Source organism: Colobus angolensis, unplaced genomic scaffold (assembly GCF_000951035.1).
Source record: "Colobus angolensis palliatus isolate OR3802 unplaced genomic scaffold, Cang.pa_1.0 Scaffold201, whole genome shotgun sequence".
NCBI classification, from domain to species: Eukaryota; Metazoa; Chordata; class Mammalia; order Primates; family Cercopithecidae; genus Colobus; species Colobus angolensis.
The window spans coordinates 5,817,695-5,839,013 of NW_012115167.1; the positions used below are offsets into that span (position 1 = coordinate 5,817,695).

A 21,319-nucleotide genomic window follows, 5' to 3' on the forward strand; every position below is an offset into this window, starting at 1 on the left:
AAACAAACAAAACTCTACCTTTGAGAAGTTTCCAGCTAGCTTAGGAAAGGACATGTACATAAATAATTGACAGATGATTTAGAATGAGACAGAACACCTGATTCCTGCCCACAAGCTACTTCCAGCTAAGTATGGAGACAGATGTACGTCACGATGTCAGATACTAAGAGACAGAGGCACAATTCACAGAGGTGAGCCAAACTAGAGACATATGGTTGGATGAGGACAAAGTTTGCCAGATCAGGGAGGGAGTGAAAAAGGAATAAATAAATCCGAGGCATAGTGCTAGAACATCCATCACCAGGAAACACGTGGATAAATATGTCTGGAGACCTGGTGAGAAGGCTGGGCTGGAGAGCAGACACAGGAGCCACCAATCCACATAGAAGTAGCAGGTGCAGCCTTGGACATGGACGAGGCTGCCTGGAGGGAGTGTGGGCAACAAGAGATGAGAGGACCCGAGAATGGAGATGTTAGAGAACACCAACATTTAAATAAGCAGTGGAAGGAGGAGTAATAGGAGGTAGAAAGTGGCATAAGAGATACAAAGTCCAACTGATAAGGGCCTTTGGAGTCTCTGATTGAGTATTCTGACACCACATCCGTAATTTTTCTCCTAAGCCATGAGAACACTCCAAACTAAAAGTTATTTAACTCTCACCCAACCCTTTCACCTTTATAGGGTCATAAGGGGGCTGAAACCAGGTGACCAGTGACCAGGAGCCAGAGGTAGACAGGAAATGGAGGGAACTTTTATTTGGCTTGAGTTTGGAAGATAGGGGAAGACTTCCTGGAGGAGGTGATATTTGAGATGAGTCATAAAGAATGGAGGCCAGGTGTGGTAGCTCATGCCTGCAATCCCAGCACTTTGGGAGGTTGCAGTGGGAGGACTACTTGAGGTCAGGGGTTCCAGACCAGCCTGGGCAACACAGGAAGACACTGTCTCCACACTTTTTTTTTTTTTTTTTTTTAATTAGCTGGATGTGGTGGCTGAGGCGGGAGGATCACTTGAGCCCAGGATGTTGAGACTGCAGTGAGCCATGAGTGCACCACTGCACTTGAGCCTGGGCGACAGAGTGAGACCTTGTCTCAAGAAAAAAGAAGGCTGGGCATGGTAGCTCACGCCTGTAATCCCAGCACTCTGGGAGGCCGAGGTGGGTGGCTCACTTGAGCTCAGGAGTTAAAGACCAGCCTGGCCAACACGGTGATACTCCTTCTCTACTAAAAATACAAAAATTAGCCAGGTGTGGTGGTGTGTGCCTGCAGTACCAGCTACTCAGGGGGCAGAGGCAGGAGAATCGCTTGAACCTGGGAGGCAGAGATTGCAGTGAGCTGAGATCGAGCCATTGCACTACAGCCTGGGCGACCAAGTGAGACTGTCTCAAAAAAAAAAAAAAAAGAAGAATGGAGAAATCTATAGGATCACAGAGTGTTTATGGGAAAGAGGGGAGAAAGTACCCTAGACAAAGGAAATGGCATTAGCAAATGCGCAGGCTGGGGTTGGGGAGGCTGTGCATAGCAGAGGGCAAAGTGTACAGGGCTGCCGGATAAAAGGAGACGAAAACCCATAAAGCAGTTTTGGGAAGCAAACCTAGAAAGAGAGGTTAGGGCAAGCAAGAAGGGATTTCCCTCTCCTGTCTACCACTGGCTCCTGATTACTGGTCACCTCGTTTCAGCCCCCTTATGACCCTTCTAAGATGAAAGGGTTGGGTGGGAGTTAAGTAACTTTTAGTTTGGAGTGTTCTCACAGCTTAGAAGAAAGATTTCAGATATGATATCAGGATAATCAGTCAAGTCTGAGTTTTGCACTTAGCAATGTGATATGGGCACGAACTTCTTGAACATCAGCTTTAAGATCCATAAAGTAGGTGTGCCAGGTTTTAAACTAGTGTCTCTCAGCTCCAATGCCACACTTCTCGACTTTGCTTTGCAATGCCAGAGCTGGAACTCTGCAAACCACACTTCTGCTTTGCCAGTGCTCCTCATCAGACTCTGCCAAAAGTGGAGTTAGAGGGAGACACAAGGCTAGAGGAGAAAGAGGGGACTTACTCCTTCCTGTTAGCCCTCTGTCTGCTTCCTGTCTGCTTGTGTCAGCCCAGCAATGGTTCTTCATCTGGGCAGCAGCAGTTCGTTTTAGTACCAGTGTCTGAATCCAGTTTGCAGTTTGCGCTCGAAAAATCAACAGAATTGGCCAGGCGCAGTGGTTCATGCCTGTAATCCCAGCACTTTGGGTCACTTGAGGTCAGGAATCCAAGATCAATCTGGCCAACATGGTGAAACCCCATCTCTACTAAACACACAACTTAGCTGGGCGTGGTGCTGTATGCCTATAATCCCAGCTACTCGGGAGGCTGAGGCAGGAGAATCACTTGAACCCAGGAAGCGGAGGTTGCAGTGAGCCAAGATCGCACCACTGCACTCCAGCCTGGGTGACACAGTGAGGCTCTGTCTCAAAAAAAAAAAGAAGGAAAGAAAGATCCACAGAATTACTTCAAGACTTTTGCACTTGCTGTTCCCTCTCCCTAGGATGCTTTTCCTCCAGATATCCACATGGCCCACCTGCTCACTCCTTCAGGTCTTTATGTAAATGTCATCTTCTCAACAAGGTCTTCACTGACTCTCCTATTTAAAATTACAACTCCTCCCAGGACTCACTGTCAGTCCCCTTGTCTGTCTGATTTTTCCCAGAAGTACTCATCACCACTGACGTTCTACGTATCTGTACTTGATTGTGTATTACATGTCTGCCCCTACCAAAAAGTAAACATTACAAAGGCAAGAATTTGCCAGGCATGATGGCTCAGGCCTGTAATCCCAGCACTTTGGGAGGCTGGGGCAGGTGGATCGCTTGAGTCCAGGAGTTTCAGACCAGCCTGGGTAACATGTCAAAGCCTGATCTCTACAAAAAATACAAAAAATTAACTTGGTGAGGTAGTGTGCACCTGTAGTCCCAGCTAGTTGGGGGGCTGAGGCAGAAGGATCACCTGAGCCCAGGAGGTTGGGGTTGCAGTGAGCCATGATGGAGGCACTGCACTCCAGCCTGGGTAACAGTGTGACCCTGTCTCAAAAAAAAAACAAAAAAAAAAAACAAAGGCAAAGATTTGTCTGCTTTGTTCAATGTTGTGTACCCAGTGTCTAGAAAAGTACCTGGCTAATGGCAGATGTTGAAGGAATATTTGCTGAATGAATGAATGAATGTACAGTAAAAAAAAAAAAAAGGCCGGGCGCGGTGGCTCACGCCTGTAATCCCAGCACTTTGGGAGGCCGAGATGGACAGATCACGAGGTCAGGAGATCGAGACCATCCTGGCTAACACGGTGAAACCCCGTCTCTACTAAAAATACAAAAACTAGCCGGGCGAGGTGGCGGGCGCCTGTAGTCCCAGCTACTCGGGAGGCTGAGGCAGGAGAATGGGTAAACCCGGGAGGCGGAGCTTGCAGTGAGCTGAGATCCGGCCACTGCACTCCAGCCTGGGCGACAGAGCGAGACTCCGCCTCAAAAAAAAAAAAAAAAAAAAAAAACCACACATAGAAGAATGAGTAGCTTCTGAAGGATGCGGCAGGTCTGATAAATTATACTTATGTACTGATTTTGCACTGGATCCATTCTGTTTTCAGCTTAATACTGTTAACACTAGCTGGAACTTTTCAGATAAACTGATCTCACAGTGTTTAACCTAAAACAGATGAATGGCTAGTAAATGACCTCCAATTCTAATTTAATCTTTAATTGTCTCCACTGAGAAAATATTTAGTATACAAAATAAGGGCCATAGACATTATTTTTCCAAGAGCCTAAAATAGCATCCTCTCCCTTTATCGGCTTTTTGTGGAATGTTGTAAATGCAGCCACCAGATTAGAGGATAATCTTCCCTAGATTGGCTTGACCCATTCAGATAATGAATCCTTCCAGCACCTGTTGCTTTATTAGTAATCAGCACCCATGAAGAACTGTTTGTGCTATAGCCCACATAGTTTCATCTGCAATCTGTAATTTTTGAAAAAAATTTTTCACTGAATTTGTAAAGAATGACACAGATCTACATGTACTATCATGGGTAAACTCCCAATAAATAAGAAACAAAGCAAGTTGCAGAACTATCTCCCTCTCTAGATATATGTATATTTATAGTATGTACTGTATATTAAAATATATGGAGGAGATAGAAAAACGGCCAGAAGAATAGAATACATATCAATTTTGAAACAGTGGCTACCATTAGGGAGGGAGTAGGTACTCATATTTTCTCTCTGGGGGAGAGCTGTTAAAAGGGTCTAAGCCTCATATGTAACATTTGATATTTTAAGAGAAGAATGTCACCCGGCGTGGTGGCATACACTTCTAATTCGAGCACTTTGGGAGGCCGAGGAGGGCGAATTGCTTGAGCCCAGGAGTTTGAGACCAGCTTGGGCAACATAGTGAGACCTCGTCTCTACAAAAAACAAAAATAAAAATAAAAAAATTAGGCCAGGCGTGGTGGCTCAAGCCTGTAATCACAGCACTTTGGGAGGTCAAGGCTGGTGAATCACTTGAGGTGAGGAGTTTGAGATCATCCTGGCCAACATGGTGAAACCCTGTCTCTACTAAAAATACAAAAATTAGCTAGGTCTGCTGGTGTGCACCTGTAGTCCTAGCTACTCAGGAGGCTGAGGCAGGAGAATCACTTGAATCCAGGAGGCACAGGTCTCATTGAGCCGAGATTGTGCCACCGTACTCCAGTCTAGCGAGAGAGCGAGACTCTGTCTCAAAAAAAAAAAAAAAAAAAAGAAAGAAAGAAAAAGGAAAAAAAAAAAAGAGAATGAAATCATATCCTTCACAGTCACATGGATGGAGCTGTAGGCCATAATCTTAAACAAATTAACACAGGAACAGAAAACCAAATATTGCGTATTCTCATAAGTGGCAGGTGAAACAGTGAGTACACATGAACATAAACACATAAACAAGGAAACAGCAGACACTGCGGACTATCACCAGGTGGGGAGGGAGGGAGGGCAGCATAGGTTGAAAAACTACCTATTGGGTACTGTGCTCACTACCTGGATGCAATATACCCATGTAACAAACCTGCACATGCACCTCTGTATCTAAAATAACTGTTGAATTAAAAAATATAGGCCGGGCACGGTGGCTCATGCCTGTAATCCCAGCACTTTGGGACGCTGAGGCAGGTGGATCACCTGAGGTCTGTAGTTCGAGACCAGCCTGACCAACATGGAGAAACCCCGTCTCTACTAAAAATACAAAAATTAGCTGGGCGTGGTGGCACGTGCCTGTAATCCCAGCTACTCAGGAGGCTGAGGCAGGAGAATCGCTTGAACCCGGGAGGCGGAGGTTGCAGTGAGCCGAGATCGCGCCACTGCACTCCAGCCTGGGCAACAAGAGTGAAACTCCATCCCAAAAAAACATGTGTGTGTGTGTGTGTATGTGTGTATATGTGTGTATGTATGTATATAGACAGCGGAGCCAGGCATAGTGGCTCACGTCTATAATCCCAGCACTTTTGGGAGGCCACAGCAGGTGGATCACTTGAGCCCAGGAGTTCAAGACCAGCCTGGGGAACATGGCAAAACTCTGTCTCTACAAAAAAATATAAAAATTAGCTGGGCATGGTGGCATGCACCTTTAGTCCCAGCTCATCGGGAGGCTGACATGAGGAGATTGAGCCTGGGAGGTTGAGGCTGCAGCAACCTGTGACTGCACCAATGCATTCCAGCCCAGACAACAGAGCAAAACTCTGTTTCAAAAAATAATAATAAATAAACAAAAAGTGGAGTCAGAAGAAAAAAAATGGGTTATCTCCTATTTGTTTTTAATCATTATAGGCTGTTCATTTCTTTCCCAACATTTCCCATCTTATAGTTATGTGTCTGTTCATTTTTTGTTTTTTGAGACAGAGTTTCGCTCTTGTTGCCCAGGCTGGAGTGCAATGGCGCGATCTCGGCTCACCACAACTTCCACCTTGGGTTCAAGCGATTCTCCTGCCTCAGCCTCCCAAGTAGCTGAGACTACAGGCATGTGCCACCATGCCCGGCTAATTCTGTATTTTTAGTAGAGATGGGGTTTCTCCATGTTGGTCAGGCTGGCCTCGAACTCCCAACCTCAGGTGATCCATTCACCTCGGCCTCCCAACAAGTGCTGGGATTACAGGCATGAGCCACCACGCCCAGCCCTGTTCGTTTTTAATTGTCTAATTTCCCTTACCAGACTGAAAATTCTGTGAGGATGTGAGCTATACACTGAATAGTTAATGATCAGCACTTAATAAATGTTCAATATTTGTTGAAAAGATAAGGTTGCCACAGTAGGAGTGAGATTTTTTTATTTTTACTTATTTATTTTTTTGAGACGGAGTCTCACTCTGTTGCCCAGGCTGGAGTGCAGTTTTTGCAATCTCAGCTCACTGCAACCTCTGCCTCCCAGGTTCAGGCAGTTCTCCCTCAGCGCCCCCTAGTAGCTGGGATTACAGGCACGTGCCACCACGCCTGGCTACTTTTTGTATTTTTAGTAGAGACCGGGTTTTGCCATGTTGGCCAGGCTGGTTTGAAACTCCTGATGTCAAGTGATCTACCTGCCTTGGCCTCCCAAAGTGAGTGAGATTTTAATTGCGAATTACAGAACATTGCTTTACCTATGTCATCATCAGCCATATAGCAGGATATGTGGACCAACATCTCTGACTAAGGCTAGATTCAAGGAACAGGCATCAGTGCCCAATATGGGCACTGCAAGGGGGGATGCATGTGCATGCCAGAGCCGGGAGAGTGTATAGGGATGGTGCAGGGGTTGGGGCGGTGCTGTGGGGTGCGATGAGTGGTCTGGCTTTGGCAAAACTAAAGAGCTGAAAGAGGCCTATTGTGATGGGTGGTTCTCAAACCAATCTTGTGGGTTAGGTATAATATTTGACTTTACTACATTTTATAGATGATAAGGTTAAGGCAAATTAACCTTTAGAAATCAAGATGGAGACCCAAGCCAACGAGTGACGAAATCAGAGCCTCTTTCCTGCACTCTTCCTGCCTTTTAAATGCCTCTTCCCCAAGCCCTGTGCACCTGGCTATCAGACCCACTGTGGCAGCTTACCCAGCTTTACTTTTGGATCCCTCGTGTGGTGGTCTCAGAACAGTATCAGATTCTTAAGACTTGGATTCCTTCTGTTTCTTGTAGGATCCTGTCCTTTCCATACTAGATTATTGTAGAAACTGATCCCTCCTAAGGTAATAACAGTTTCTGATACCAATTTGCAGTTTAACAGGGCACTTTGGAAGCATATCTGCAACTCAGAAGTGACTGACTCCTTTCCCACAACAAGCCAAAGTAGTTTAATCTTTGGGAAGGCACACAAATGACACTCCTACTGGCAACTCGTTTATATAGATAACTCTTTTATATAGATTGCTCTGTAGAAGAGACACACATTCTTTCATTTGGTTCTCATAGAGCTGAGATGGGAAAAAGAGATAATTATTATAGTTATTTTACAGATGAGGAAACTGAGATTTAAGGAAAGTATGTCCTAACACCACCTAGGGAGTGGCAGGGAATGGATCCTAACACATAACTCTTAAATCGTTTTTCTCCATCACACTGCCTTGTTGCCTACTGAAAATTGTGTTGAGGGGTAGTTTATAATGAACAAAATCAGTCCTAGCACTCTGATCCTGGTTCACATTCGGGGTCTCAGTCTACCTTACTCTGGATAACTTCAAGTTGTTTACTGGTGAAAGATTTTGTCACAAAAGGTGTTGCTAAAGATGCTCTCATTAACAATTTTACGGTAGATTAAAGAGATTAGAATTCCAAAATATCCAGGGATTTCAATTAGTCCTCAATCGTAAATTTTGTGTCTGAGAAGCTTTGGACACATGGTATTAAGAAACTTTTTCTATCTGCAGATTGCTAGTTTAAATTCAAGATTCCCCCCTTTTTTTTTTTTTTTTTTGAGACTAGGTCTGAGATCTCAGCTCACTGCAACCCTCGCCTCCCAAGTTCAAGCGATTCTCCTGCCTCAGCCTTCCGAGTAACTGGGATTACAGGCGCGCATCACCATGCCCGGCTAAATTTTGTATTTTTAGTAAAGACGGGGTTTCACCATGTTGGTTAGGCTGGTCTCGAACTCCTGACCTCGTAATCCGCCCGCCTCGGCCTCCCAAAGTGCTGGGATTACAGGCACGAGCCAACGCGCCCAGCCAAGATTCCCATCTTTTAAGTGAATAGAGCAGATGGCAGACCCTGCCCTCCACCTGCTAGACTGGTGTCCACAACAGATTTAACACTGAAAACTGATCAGTGAAAAGGCTGTCTCGCTGTACCCTAAAGAGCCGTTTAGGAAACACTGAAACCTCAGTGATTTGCTTATCTGTATCCGTGTCTGATTTAGCCAGTGAACACGTGATGGTTTTAAACACGCCTCTCTCCAGCACTATGTTGAGATCCACTTATAACCAAGATCTTAAGGTAATAACGAAACACACCTGGCAGAACAGTTTTCCTCAAATTATAAAATCTATCTATCTATCTATCTATATCTATCCATCCATCCATCCATTCCCGAGATGCTAGGGAGTAAAGAGTAAAATTCTATTTTGCACTCGCCAGAAACAGAGTAACATAAATGTTGTCTAGGAAATTTTCACAACAGACTCTCTGGTGAAAATTAAAACACTTTTCAACGCCTCGATTTAGAGTATTTTTCGTGAGCGTAGAGAAGGGGCTGGGCCAGGACCACCAAGTAGGGAGTATGTATGTGCACAGGGACCCGCGTTTACCAGCCTGCCCTCAGCTGGGCGGGGACCCGGACAGCCTTCAGCCTGCACCCGTGCGAGGTCCCAACCCACGTCCCGCCCCAGTATTACCGACGCCTCAGCGGGCTGCGCCACTTTCTCCTCCTCTTCGTCCTCCAAGATCGCCTCTGCTGCCGCCAGGGCCTGTAAGGGGTCTTCGCGTTCGTACTGGGCGACCCGCGCTCTAGTGATGGGATTTACAGGGGTCTGGAGACTGGAGGCCACCAGCTTTGCCGCTCGGTGGGAGGCGGCCATCGCCCCGCCTCCGGGACCTGAGCGCCTGCGCTGGCCCGGGGCGGGAAAGCTGGTGCGGCCCCTGGCGACCCGGGGGCTCCTAGCTAGGGAGCCGGTTGCTATGGGCGCCGTAACTGGGGACACTACAGGAGCCGCCAGGGACCAAAAGTCACACAAACTCCTCTCAGGCTGCCAGAGACCCGAGTCGGGTGCTTACTGGATCGTGGCGGTCAGTACCGAGTCTGTTTGCTGGTTCCGAAGGTTGGCAGGCTGAACAGGGCACTTTTCCTCTCCTTTGCGTTTAACCGCCTGAACGCAGACTTCTCACATTATACAATGAAACAACTGCTTTTGTGAAGAAAAGAGCGCTTTTTTATTAACTGCAATAATATGTTAGAAGGAGACGGTTGATGGAGGAGACGGCGGCGGAGGAGGAAAGCAGAGCGTATTACTGGGTGGCGGCCTCTGAAGAGTAGCAAGGTTGGCGTCGCGCTACCTAACATGTCTCCCGCGGGAGCCAGCGTGGGAAGGAGGGAGGTACATTATACTCTGATTGACTTGAGGGCTAGTAAGAATCCACCAATCAGAAGGAGGCTCCCAGTTGTCCCTCTCGCGTTTTTCTTGGCCTGACCAATAAAAGCCCAGAGTTGGGTGGTGCCTGACCCTCCCACTAATGAGTGAGGGTGCAGGTAGTGTAAACCTGGCCCTTGCTTTGGGTTCGTCAGCTTGAGAGTGACAGGATTGAACGGCGCGAGTGCCCAAGAGTCATCACAGACACACCCATCTCCCTCATCCGTATCTTCTCTTTCCACTCGGGATTTGGACGCATCAAATGGCGCCTTCCCTCTGCACCACGTGGTCGTAAGAGAAGCCAAACCTCAAAATAGCGGACGTGGTGCAGTCTCAGGCATCTGCTCCCTAAGCCCCTGCTTACTGAGGCTGCCGCTCCCTATCTACTCCCTCCCTATCTACCCCTTTCTATCCTTTGCCCTCCTCCCGCTCCCCAGCCCTAGGACTGGCCCCCTCCGGTCAGTATTTTCCTCGTTATGCGTTGCACATCGTCGAGAATCCATCTCTAAGGTCTGAGCCCTTACCAAACCTTTGTTCTCCTGTATGGGTGTGAGCACCAGCAAAGTCTCCCACGTCCCCACTTCCTTCAGGCTGCTCTTTGTTTTGGCTGAACAGTTGCTTCCCATGCTGGAACAGATGCTGGCTGGGTTCTAAGCAGAAGCCAGAGCTAGAACCATGAGATATGGACCGCCAGGTATGGCCAAGTGTCCAGGGGAGCAATTTCCACTCAGTCACGGCAGCCAGTTTTGTGGCTACAAAACTGCCTCAGCCTCCGGAGTGGCTGGGATTACAGGCGCCCTCCCGGCAGGCGGAGATTGTAGTTAGCCGGGATCGCGCCTCTGCACTCCAGCCTGGGCAATAAAGCAAGACTCCGTCTCAACAACAACAAAAAAGTATTGATAAGGAATTAGGGCACATGAATTATAAATACTGAAATATACTATTCTCTTTACTGTAAATTCCTCATAGACAATTGCTTCTCTCAGAATGCTTTGGTTGGTTTATGCTGTACTCCTATATTTGTGGCCAACTTATGGTTGCGATTAACAACCTAGTTCCAACATGAATGTTGGTTAATATTTTTGTTTTTATTTATGATTAGGATGAGAGTGACATATCCAAGATATATGTCAGAATTTCATTTGTCAGTGTTATGAGCAACTTCTTTGCTGAAATAGATAATACTTTTCTAACACTGGAAGAATTTTTCTTAATTTTTTCTGCAAGTCACAATGTAAAGGCTACAGATAACACAAACTTTTAAGTTTACTGTGCATTATTAATATTTTCCACATCAGTTTCTTAAGTTTAAATGTCCAATTTTAGCATTTGCTGATTTCCATGATGTCAATACTCCCATCATGGCCAATTTCAAGCCACCGATGTGACATCAATTAACGCGAATTTGAGAAAAGACGTCTAGTAGCACACCGTTATATAGTATTTCCACCATACAGATACAGTAGATGCAAGGAACATAAGAGACAGTGAAGAGTTTTAAGAAATTATCTTTGCTTTTGACATAATTTATTGTAATTAACAAAACTTAATTTTTTTTTTTTTTTAAGATGGAGTTGCCTTGTCGCCCAGGCTGGAGTGCAGTGGTGCGATCTTGGCTCACTGCAACCTCCACCTCCCAGGTTCAAGCGATTCTCCTGCCTCAGCCTCCTGAGTAGCTGGGACTGCAGGCACCTACCACCACGTGTAGCACATGTTGTATTTTTAGTAGAGGGCGGGGTCACCATGTTGGCCAGGCTGGTCTCAAAATCCTGACCTCAGGTAATCCGCCTGCTTTGGCCTCCCAAAGCACTGGGATTATAGGCATGAGCCACCACACCCAGCCAAGTTAGACATTATAAAAGAAAAATAGGTCGGGCGCGGTGGCTCAAGCCTGTAATCCCAGCACTTTGGGAGGTCGAGACGGGCGGATCACGAGGTCAGGAGATCGAGACCATCCTGGCTAACCCGGTGAAACCCCGTCTCTACTAAAAAATACAAAAAACTAGCCGGGCGAGGTGGTGGGTGCCTGTAGTCCCAGCTACTCGGGAGGCTGAGGCAGGAGAATGGTGTAAACCTGGGAGGCGGAGCTTGCAGTGAGCGGAGATCCAGCCACTGCACTCCAGCCTGGGTGACAGAGCAAGACTCCGTCTCAAGAAAAAAAAAAAAAAAGAAAAAAAAAGAAAAATAACTAGAAAAGCTTTTTAGTTGGGAAATTTAAAACTCTTCAAAAAACAATTTGTGCATTACAGAAAAAGTCGTGGCAGAAATTATATAGAGTCAAATAATAACAAAAATACAGTGTGTCAAAATGCCTTAAATGTAAAATGGTGCAGCCACTTTTATTTAAAAGTTTACACCTTCTTTCTTCCACAGTCCCTCATGTTCTTCCTTTCCATCTTGGGCCTGGCAGAATGGCTCCTGCAAAGAATGGTGGCAAGAAGATGAGCTGTTCTGCCATCAACAAGGTAGTGATTCAAGAATGCACTTGGGTCACTAGCTCACATCCATGGAGTGGGCTTTAAGAAGCATGCCCTGTGGGCATTCAAAGAGATTCAGAAATTTGCCATGAAGATAGGCACTCCAGATATGTGCACTGATACCAGGCTTAACACAGCTATCAGGGCCAAAGGAATAAGGAATGTCTCACACCATGTACATGTGCGATTGTTCAGAAAACATAACAAAGATGAAAATTCACCAAACAAGCTCTATACTCTGGTTACCTGTATACCTGTTATCACTTTCAAAAATCTAGATAGTCAGTGTGGATGAGAACTAACTACCAATCGTCATATATGTCAAATAAAGCTATAAACCCGCTAAAAGTAATTGTGATGGTTCCTCTGAAAGTTGAACATACAATTACTATATGACTCACTCCTAGGTATATAGCAAAGATAATTGAAGACATGTTCACACAAAAACTTGTGCAGTGTGGAAGAAAAGGAAGTAACTAAGGTGAAGGCTTTCTAAAGTGGAGTCAGGAGATTGCTAGGGGATTGCGTTCACACCTGGTAAAAAGTCAAACCACAGAATAGACTTGTAGAAACAACTGAAGTCAGTAAGTATCTGCCAGCCTTCATCGTCTCTCAGTGGTGAGTACCCTAATTAACCAACCAATCAGAATGGGTTTGCGATTTAAGATTTCTGCCCAGCCAACGAACTGCCTCTGAAAACCTCTGGGAATCCCCTATTTTAAAAAACCCTCTCCTGTGCTTGCCTTATGAGACACTATTCAGGGCTGCTCTGATTCAGTGTATGTGAATTGCAGTTCTTTGTTTCCCAAATAAATTAAATGATATTTCCTATTTCCTTTGACCTCTGTGTCTCAATTTTTTTTTTTTTTTTTTGTCACCCATGCTGGGATGCAGTGGCATGATCTCAGGCCACAGAAATGTCTGCCTCCCGGGCTCAAAAGATCCTCCCATCTCAGCCTCCAGAGTAACTGGGACTGTAGGCACGGACCACTACACCCAGCTTATTATTATTATTATTATTATTTTGTAGGGTTTCACTTATGTTGCCAGGCTGGTCTTGGGCTCAAGTGATCCGCCCTCCTCAGCCTCCCAAAGTGCTGGGATTACAGGCATGAACCAACATGCCCAGCCTTGATCTTTGTTGTAGTTTACACAAATGTTCATCGCAGCATTAATAGGAGCCACTCCTTCAACTGTTGAATGGATAAACAAAATGTGGTGTATGCATACAATGAAATGTTACTGAGCCAATCCCCCAACAAGTGGACTTTCCCTCTGGTCCAGGAGGTCCAGTGCACTTTGGGTTAGGCAGGAATCTCAGAGCTCAGAAGCAAAATAACTTTCCAAGAAACAAGTGCAAGACAAGATCATTGGTTCAGCAACAAACATGCTATTGAAGGAGCTGAAATTTGCAGGATGCCTAGAAAAAAAAGGCAGACACAAGCAAAGTAAATTTGGAGGCTAATAAAGACTTAGATAACAATATGAATAATGGAAATCCTTGGGTTTGAAGAAGATGTTGTGATTGAGTTTATATTCAACCAGGTGGAAGTGGAGACCTGAACCAAAATGGAAGTTATTCCTTGCATCTCAAGTGTAACATCATCATTGTATTAGGTCTCAGCAGAATGGACATCCCAACGTCACACTGCACTCCCTTATGTGTGTTTGGAAAATCCAGACTCCAAAATGATACAAAGCAATCTGACTGGCTTTTTGAATGAAATAATTACTAGAGAATTATGGGAGAACTGTAGTCCCTGCTGTTAAGTGCACAAGAAGACATCACTGGAATCTGTTCTGCTTTCCTAGAACTGGAGGAGGAGGAGGAGGACAGATAGAACAAGAAAAAAATTGGTGTCTATGAAAAAGCAATATAAACAGAAAAATAAGGATAAGGAAGAAAAAAGAAAACAGAGAAAAGGGGGAGAGGTCTTAAAGCCCAAGAAAATGTAAATTCTGATCTCCTTCTCCTAAAAGAGGATACTACCCTGTCAGGAGCAAGAGATTGCACAGTCATTTTCAATCTCCCCATCACAGAACCAAGAGGCAGAGACCTTCCCCAGCTCCAGAAAAGCAGAAAACTCCAGCACTACAAGAACCTTTCAAGAAAGTGAAAGAACCTAGTACAAAAGGCCACTTCTACTAGTGACATCTGAAAGTTCCCAAACATGCACTTGTACCAGAGCAAGTAACGAACCTTCTCCAGAAACAAATAAACAAATCTGAAAAGTTAAAGAAGATTCACCCAAGATCTCTGTCATTTTCCAAATCAATATCACAGATGCATCTGGCTTTCCTTATCAGACTTTCTTTAGATGGCACCATTGATCCCATCAAGATGATATTCACCTACAAGAACAAAAGGACCAATAAAGTGGCCATCCCCTTGAAGGATTCCACCAAGCCATAGAGGGAGCAGATCTCCAGTGAGATGAAAAAGGCACTCATCAGCATCCTGTCTAGGAGTAGCTCGTTGTCCTCTTGTTCCCAGGAACCACCAGAGAAACCTCCCAAGACGACATCCAGCGCCCCCTGAAAAACTAGTAAGTTCTTTCCTTCAGCAGATCCTTGAAGGTGAGTGTGCACTGGCTGTCGCCTCCAGCAAGTCCACTGCCAAAAATGCATCATTCCCCAATACCCCAGCCAAACTATATAAGAAAAAGTTGTGGTTTTGCTGCTCCACGAAGAACTTAGTAAAGTGACAAAATGTGAAGGTACTTAGAAAAAAAGAGTCCCCTTCATCAGCACCCAAAGTCTAGAAAAGTTGAGTTATCCGAATCAGAAGATAAAGGTAGCAAAATGGCTGCCACAGATTCTGTGCAGCAGAGATACCAATATAGATGACAAAATTAGCAGTCTTCATCTGACTTTGCTCCTCTCCTCAGATGATGGTGAGCAATTCAAGAAGTTCCGTGTGAAAAATAGGCAGGCAGGCAGGCAGCTCCCCAGAGTGCCTCTTCATCACCACGAAAGCACCAGAAGACGTCCTCTTATGCTAGACGGAAAAGAAGTCCCTCCCCAGCACCCACCAGAAGGCACATTTTCCTTTCACTCCTCCTCCTCAGCTGCAGCACAGGTCTCTTGATACCACCACCAGGAAGGACTGCTTTTCCTTCCATCAACACTCACCTTCCTCAAGAAGATACTCTCCTCCAAAACTGAGGAGATACTCTTCTCCACCTCAGCTTCCAAAACAAAGGGCATCACTTTCTCCACCCGCAAAGCACAGTATCTTTCATTCTTCAGTTCCCAAACAAAGGATTTCCCAAGTCACCAAGAGATGTCCTCTTTCATCATCATCAAAGCACAGGAAAGGGTCTACCTGGAAGGCACAACCAAATGAAGCTCCTTGGACTTCCTCAAGTCCTATCCCATCTGTTTCACAATCTCTTGAGCCAGAAGCTGAAGAAGAAAAAACAAAACACAAACAACCCAGAACCTCTATCCTCTGTTCAGTCTTAGTCATCCTCTACTCTACAAACTGGTCACGAGTGGGACTGCTCAAACATCAAGCCCACCACAGGCAAGGAATTCCTATGAAGAAGGAGTCAGAAAGAAAAGGAATGGGACAAGCAACATAAAAAGGATAAGAAATACATGAAGCACAAAAAACATGAGAAGGAAAAGCCTGTGGGGGCAGCTAGCCCTAATGGCCTAATGGCTGTAACTCCTGCAGCCATTGCTATTCCCACAACAATTCTTGGGCTGTTCAGCACAAGAACCAGCGGCAGAGCACAAGCCAAAGGAGACCGAAAATGAAGCTGAACATAACTTTGATGACAGAAAAGCATCTGCGTGAAAAGGTCCTGAGATCAAACAGGGAAGGCTCAAATGCTCCCACAGTCTTAGATGGAAATGTTTGTTATTGTGTAAGTTTTATTTGGTTTGTATGCAATTCATTTCAAAATTGCAAAACTGTGTTTGAGCTTTAGACTATAACATTTGTTGTAATAATTGCTATTTTGGCCGTCACGGTGGCTCACGCCTGTAATCCCAGCACTTTGGGGGGCCGAGACGGGTGGATCATCTGAGGTCTGGAGTTCAAGACCAGCCTGGCCAACATAGTGAAACCCCGTCTCTACTAAAAATACAAACAAATTAGCCAGGCGTGGTGGCAGGCGCCTATAACTCCAGCTACTCTGGAGGCTGAGGCAGGAGAATCACTTGAACCCAAAAGGCGGAGGTTGCAGGGAGCTGAGAACCTGCCATTGCACTGTAGCCTGGGTGACAAGAGTGGAACTCCGTCTCAAAAAAAAAAAAAAGAAAAAGAAAAATTGCTATATTGAAGTTCACCACGTTTAAAAATAAATAAATAAATAAATAAATAAATAAAAGATGCAGGGGTTTACATTGGAAAAAAAAAAAAAGGCTTTACCTATTGATACATACTCCAAGGTGGATGAACCTTAAAATATAATGCAAAGTAAAAGGTGCCAGACACAAAAGGCCACATATTATATGATTCCATTTATATGAAACATTCAGGATAGGAAAATTCATAAAGATAGAAAGTATTTAGTGGTTGCCAGGGGCTGGAGAGAAAGGAAATGAAGTGTGATTATTAAAGGGAAGGGAGTGTCTGTGTGGGAAGATGAAAATGTTCTGGAATTAGATAGTGGTGATGGTAGTTGTACAACTCTGAACATACTAAAAACCACTAAATTGCATACAACCACAACAAACAAAAGCTTAAAAAGTGTTTTGTTGGCTGGGTGCGGCAGCCCACACCTGTAATCCCAGAACTTTGGGAGGCTAAGGCAGGCAGATCACTCAAGGTCAGGAGTTTGAGACCAGCCTGGCCAACATGGTGAAACCATTTTAGTCTCTACCAAAAATACAAAAAAAATTAGCTGGGCACGCTGGCATCCAACTGTATCTCAGTTACTGAGGAGGCTGAAGCAGGAGAATTGCTTGAACCCAGGAGGCAGAGGTTGCAGTGAGCTGAAATTGTGCCACTGCACTCCAGCCTGGGTGAAAGAGTGAGACTCCATCTAAAGAAAAAAGAAGAAGTGTTTCGTCTTTTGACAGTTTAACTAGGACATGTCTAAATATGGATCTCTTTAAGTATGTTGAGCTTCTTGGATGAGCAGATTCATATTTTTCATCAAATTCAGGGAGTTTAAAATACTCATGGCCTGGCGTGGTGGCTCACGCCTGTAATCCCAGCACTTTGGGAGGCTGAGGCAGGTGGATCACCTGAGGTCAGGAGTTCAAGACCAGCCTGGCCAACATGAAGAGACCCTGTCTCTACTAAAAATACAAAAATTAGCTGGGTGTATTGGCAAGCACTTATAATCCCAGCTACTCAGGAGGCTGAGGCAGGATAATTGCTTGAACCCAGGAGGTGGAGGTTGCGGTGAGCCGAGATTGTGCCATTGCACTCCAGCCTGGGCAACAAGAGCCAAACTCTCTCAAAAAGACCAACCAAACAAACAAAAAACCTAATTCTGCCACTTTTTCTCTCATTTCTTCTGGGACTCCCATTATGAGTATGTTGGAACACTTGATGGGGAGTCCCACAGATCTCTGAGGCTTTGATCATTTTTTTTCATTCTTTTTTCTTCCTGTTCCTTCAGACCTGGTCATCTCTGTTGACCTACCTCCAAGTGTGCTGATTCTCTTCTGCAAGTTCAAATCTGCTGAGTGCCTTCAGTGGATTTTTCATGTCAGTTATTGTACTTTTCAACTTCAGAAGTTTTGTTTTTTAAATTATAATTTCTATCTCTTTATTGATATTCTCTTTTTGCAAGACATCATTCTCATAAATAATTTGGTTAGGTCTTTAACCCTGGTTTCCTTTAGTTCTTTGAACATATTTATAGTAGCAGATTTAAAATCTCTATTATATGCACAGCATCTGGGCTTCCTCAGGGACAGTTTACATTGACTGTTCTTTCCCTCCACATATGAGCCATACTTTCTTGTTTCTTTGCGTGGCTCATAATTTTTGCTAAAAACTAGACATCTTGAACATGCCAGCCCCAAATGTTCCCAGTTAAATGCAGCCACATAAGTGATCTCAGAATAACTGCCCATCTGGGTCTAGGTGCCCCACAAAATCATATGAAATAATGTTGTTTAAAGGCACTAAGTTTGAGGGAGGAGTTAGTTATACATGAATTGATCACTGATTCACCATTCTACTATATAGATATTGAGTTGTTTACAGTTTTTCGCTATTACAAAAAAAAGTTTTTAAGCTACCCCTTGCATACTGATGGGACAACTATATGTTGTCATCCATGCTCTGGGAGATCCTTATGGGATCAGGATGAGGCCAGATTCCAGGGGAAACCTTAAGATTGCTTCACTTTTTCCCCTATCTTGTGCTGCTTCTCTCCCTTCTAAAACTCCCTTTTAGATTTATCTTGATGCCACTTCCTTAACACATTACACAAAGGAGAAAAAGTTACATGGAAAATTTGAGAAAGTAATGGCTACTTTGAAAATAGAGATCTTGGTTACACTGGGATTATGGGTGCATTGGCTCATGCATGTAATCCCAACACTTTGGGAGGACAAAGCAGGAAGGAGCATAGCTTGAGCCCATGGGTTCTAGACCAGCCTGGGCAACATAGTGAGACACCAGCTCAAAAAAAAAAAAAAAAAAAAGAAGTGGTCATGGGCCAAACCCCATACAATTCACTGATCTTACTGTGTTCCCCACTACTCTGATACAGCTTTTTTTTTTTCGTTTGTTTGTTTTTTTGAGATGGAGTCTCGCTCTGTTGCCAGGCTGGAGTGCAGTGGCACGATCTCGGCTCACTGCAACCTCCGCCTCCCAGGTTCAAGCAATTCTCCTGCCTCAGCCTCCTGAACTGGGACTAGAGGCACGCACCACCACGCCCGGCTAATTTTTGTATTTTTAGTAAAGACGGGGTTTCACCATCTTGGCCAGGTGGTCTCTATCTCTTGACCTTGTGATCTTAGCCTCCCAAAGTGCTGGGATTACAGGCGTGAGATACAGCTGGTTTTAAAGAACAGTGGAATGGCTTTTTTAAAGACTCAATTACAGTGCCAGCTAGGTGGCAACACTTTGTAGGGCTGGGACGTTCTCCAGAGGCTGTATACTCTGAATTAGTACCCAATATACAGTTGTTCTCCCATAGCCAGAATTCATGGGTCTAGGAATCAAGAGGTGGAAATGGAAGTGGTACCATTTACTACTACACCCAGTGACCCACTAACACAATTTTTGCTTCCTGTTCTTGTGACTTTGTGCTCTGCTGGTCTAGAGGTCTTAGTTCTAGACGGAGGGATGCTTCCACCAGGAGACGTGACAAAGATTCCACTGAAATGGAAAGTTAAGTTGGCCACTTGGCCTTGTTTGGCTCCTTATGCACCTTTGAATCAACATGTGGAGGGAGTTACAGTGCTGGCTGGGGTGATTGATACTGACTACACCAAGGGGAAACTGAATTACTTCTCCACAATAGAGGAAAGGGAGAGCATGTCTGGAATACAGGAGATCCCTTAGGCTGTCTCTTAGTATTACCATGCTCTGTGATTATGGCCAATGGAAAATAATAACCGCCCAATTAAGGTATAACTACTAATGGCCCAGACCCTTCAGAATGATTTGGATCACCCCACTGAGGAAAGGACCACTAACAGTCGAGGTGCTTGCTGAAGACAAAGGGAAAACAGAGCATGTAATAGAAAGTAGTTATCAATAACAGCTACAACCAAAATCACATTACAGAAATGAGTGCTATAATTGTCATGAGTAGTTCCTCATTTGTCATGACTATGGATGTGGATATATATACATATACTTTCCTCTCATTATTTCCTTATCCCATAATGACGTAAGGTGTATTTTTTGTATTACAGTATTTTGGTTATGGGGTATCAAGAAGAGTAAGACTTCACTTGGTGACTTTCTCTCTTCTTCTGAGGAAGGGGTTAGTGTGTTTTTGGTCCTACACAGGATAGTTATATCATGTCAGCTGGATTTATGACCACATTATTACCTTATTTGAAGGTTTAAGTATGGTTTAAGAAGATGTATATGATGGCCAAGGTGACAGTGGGTGGATTCACGATGCCTAATGTGTTAACCTGGCCAAGGGATGGTATTTGGTTAAAACATTTCTGGGAGTGTCTGTGAAGATGTTTCTGAAGATTAACATTTGAATTGGTGAACTGAATAATGCAGATAGCCCTCCCCAATGTTGGTGAGCATCATCCAATCTGTTGAGAGGCTAAAAAACAGGTGGCTGACCGTGGGCTCAGGCTGGGCATGGTGGCTCACGCCTGTAATCCCAGTATTTTGGGAGGCTGAGGCAGGTGGATCAACTGCATTCAGGAGTTCAAGACCAGCCTGGGCAACATGGTGACATCCCGTCTCTACTAAAAAAACAAAACAAAAAAACAAAAATGAGCTGGATGTGGTGGCGCACGCCTATAATCTCAGCTACTCGGGAGGCCGAGACATGAGAATCACTTGAACCCAGGAGGCGGAAGTTGCAGTGAGCCGAGATTGTGCCATCGCAATTCAGCCTGGGCAACAGAGCAAAACTGTCTCAAAAAAAAAAAAAAAAAAGAAAAGAAAAAGAAAAAGGTGAAGGAAAGCTGAACTTGTTCTCTACCTTCTGAGCTCCTAGTTCTTAGGCCTTCAGATCTGGACCAGAAATCTACACCATCGTCTTTCTGGCTCTCAGGTCTTTGAACTACACCACCAACTTTCCTAGGTCTCCAGTTGGCAGGTGGCAGATTGTGAGATTTCTTGGCCTCCATAATTATGTGATCTAATACTGCATTATAAATCTTTCTAGAGACATATTTTTCTTTATCCTATTGGTTGTTTCTCTGGAGAACCCTAAGGCAGATGTGCTGCAACATACACTGTATCCCCTATGAAATATTCTTGCTAAAAGTTTAATCTGAATCTAAGCCTCTTCAGAGCTAATTTTTTATTTTACAGGAAACAGAGAAACAAGAAAGAGGGAATCCAGATGACAGATACACAATAGCTAGTTAGGACTCATCAAAAAACTAATGCCATTAGACAAAAAAGTGGGTGAATGTAGATTAGAAACTCGTAAGACATAACTAAATACTATGTGTAAACCCCAAATGAATCTTGGTTTAAAACACAAGGTGGGCTGGGCGCAGTGGCTCACGCCTATAATCCCAGCACTTTGGAAGGCTGAGGCAGGCGGATCACGAGGTCAGGAGTTCGAGACCAACCTGACCAACATGGTGAAACCCCGTTTCTACTAAAAATACAAAAATTAGCCAGGCTTGGT

General features: G+C 44.6%; 1 protein-coding gene and 1 pseudogene across 1 annotated transcript in view; one reads left to right on the forward strand and one right to left on the reverse strand.

Annotated features, from left to right (window-relative positions):
* FAM161A (family with sequence similarity 161, member A) overlaps window positions 1-9,515 on the reverse strand; it is a 19,427-nt gene extending 9,912 nt beyond the window's left edge. Inside the window, exon 1 of the mRNA XM_011941831.1 lies at window positions 8,857-9,515. Coding sequence (XP_011797221.1) covers window positions 8,857-9,039 — 183 coding nt within the window. The 5' untranslated portion in view covers window positions 9,040-9,515. The remainder of the gene's footprint in view (window positions 1-8,856) is intronic.
* LOC105511661 lies at window positions 9,140-14,214 on the forward strand (annotated as a pseudogene).
* The last annotated feature ends 7,105 nt before the right edge of the window (window positions 14,215-21,319 follow it).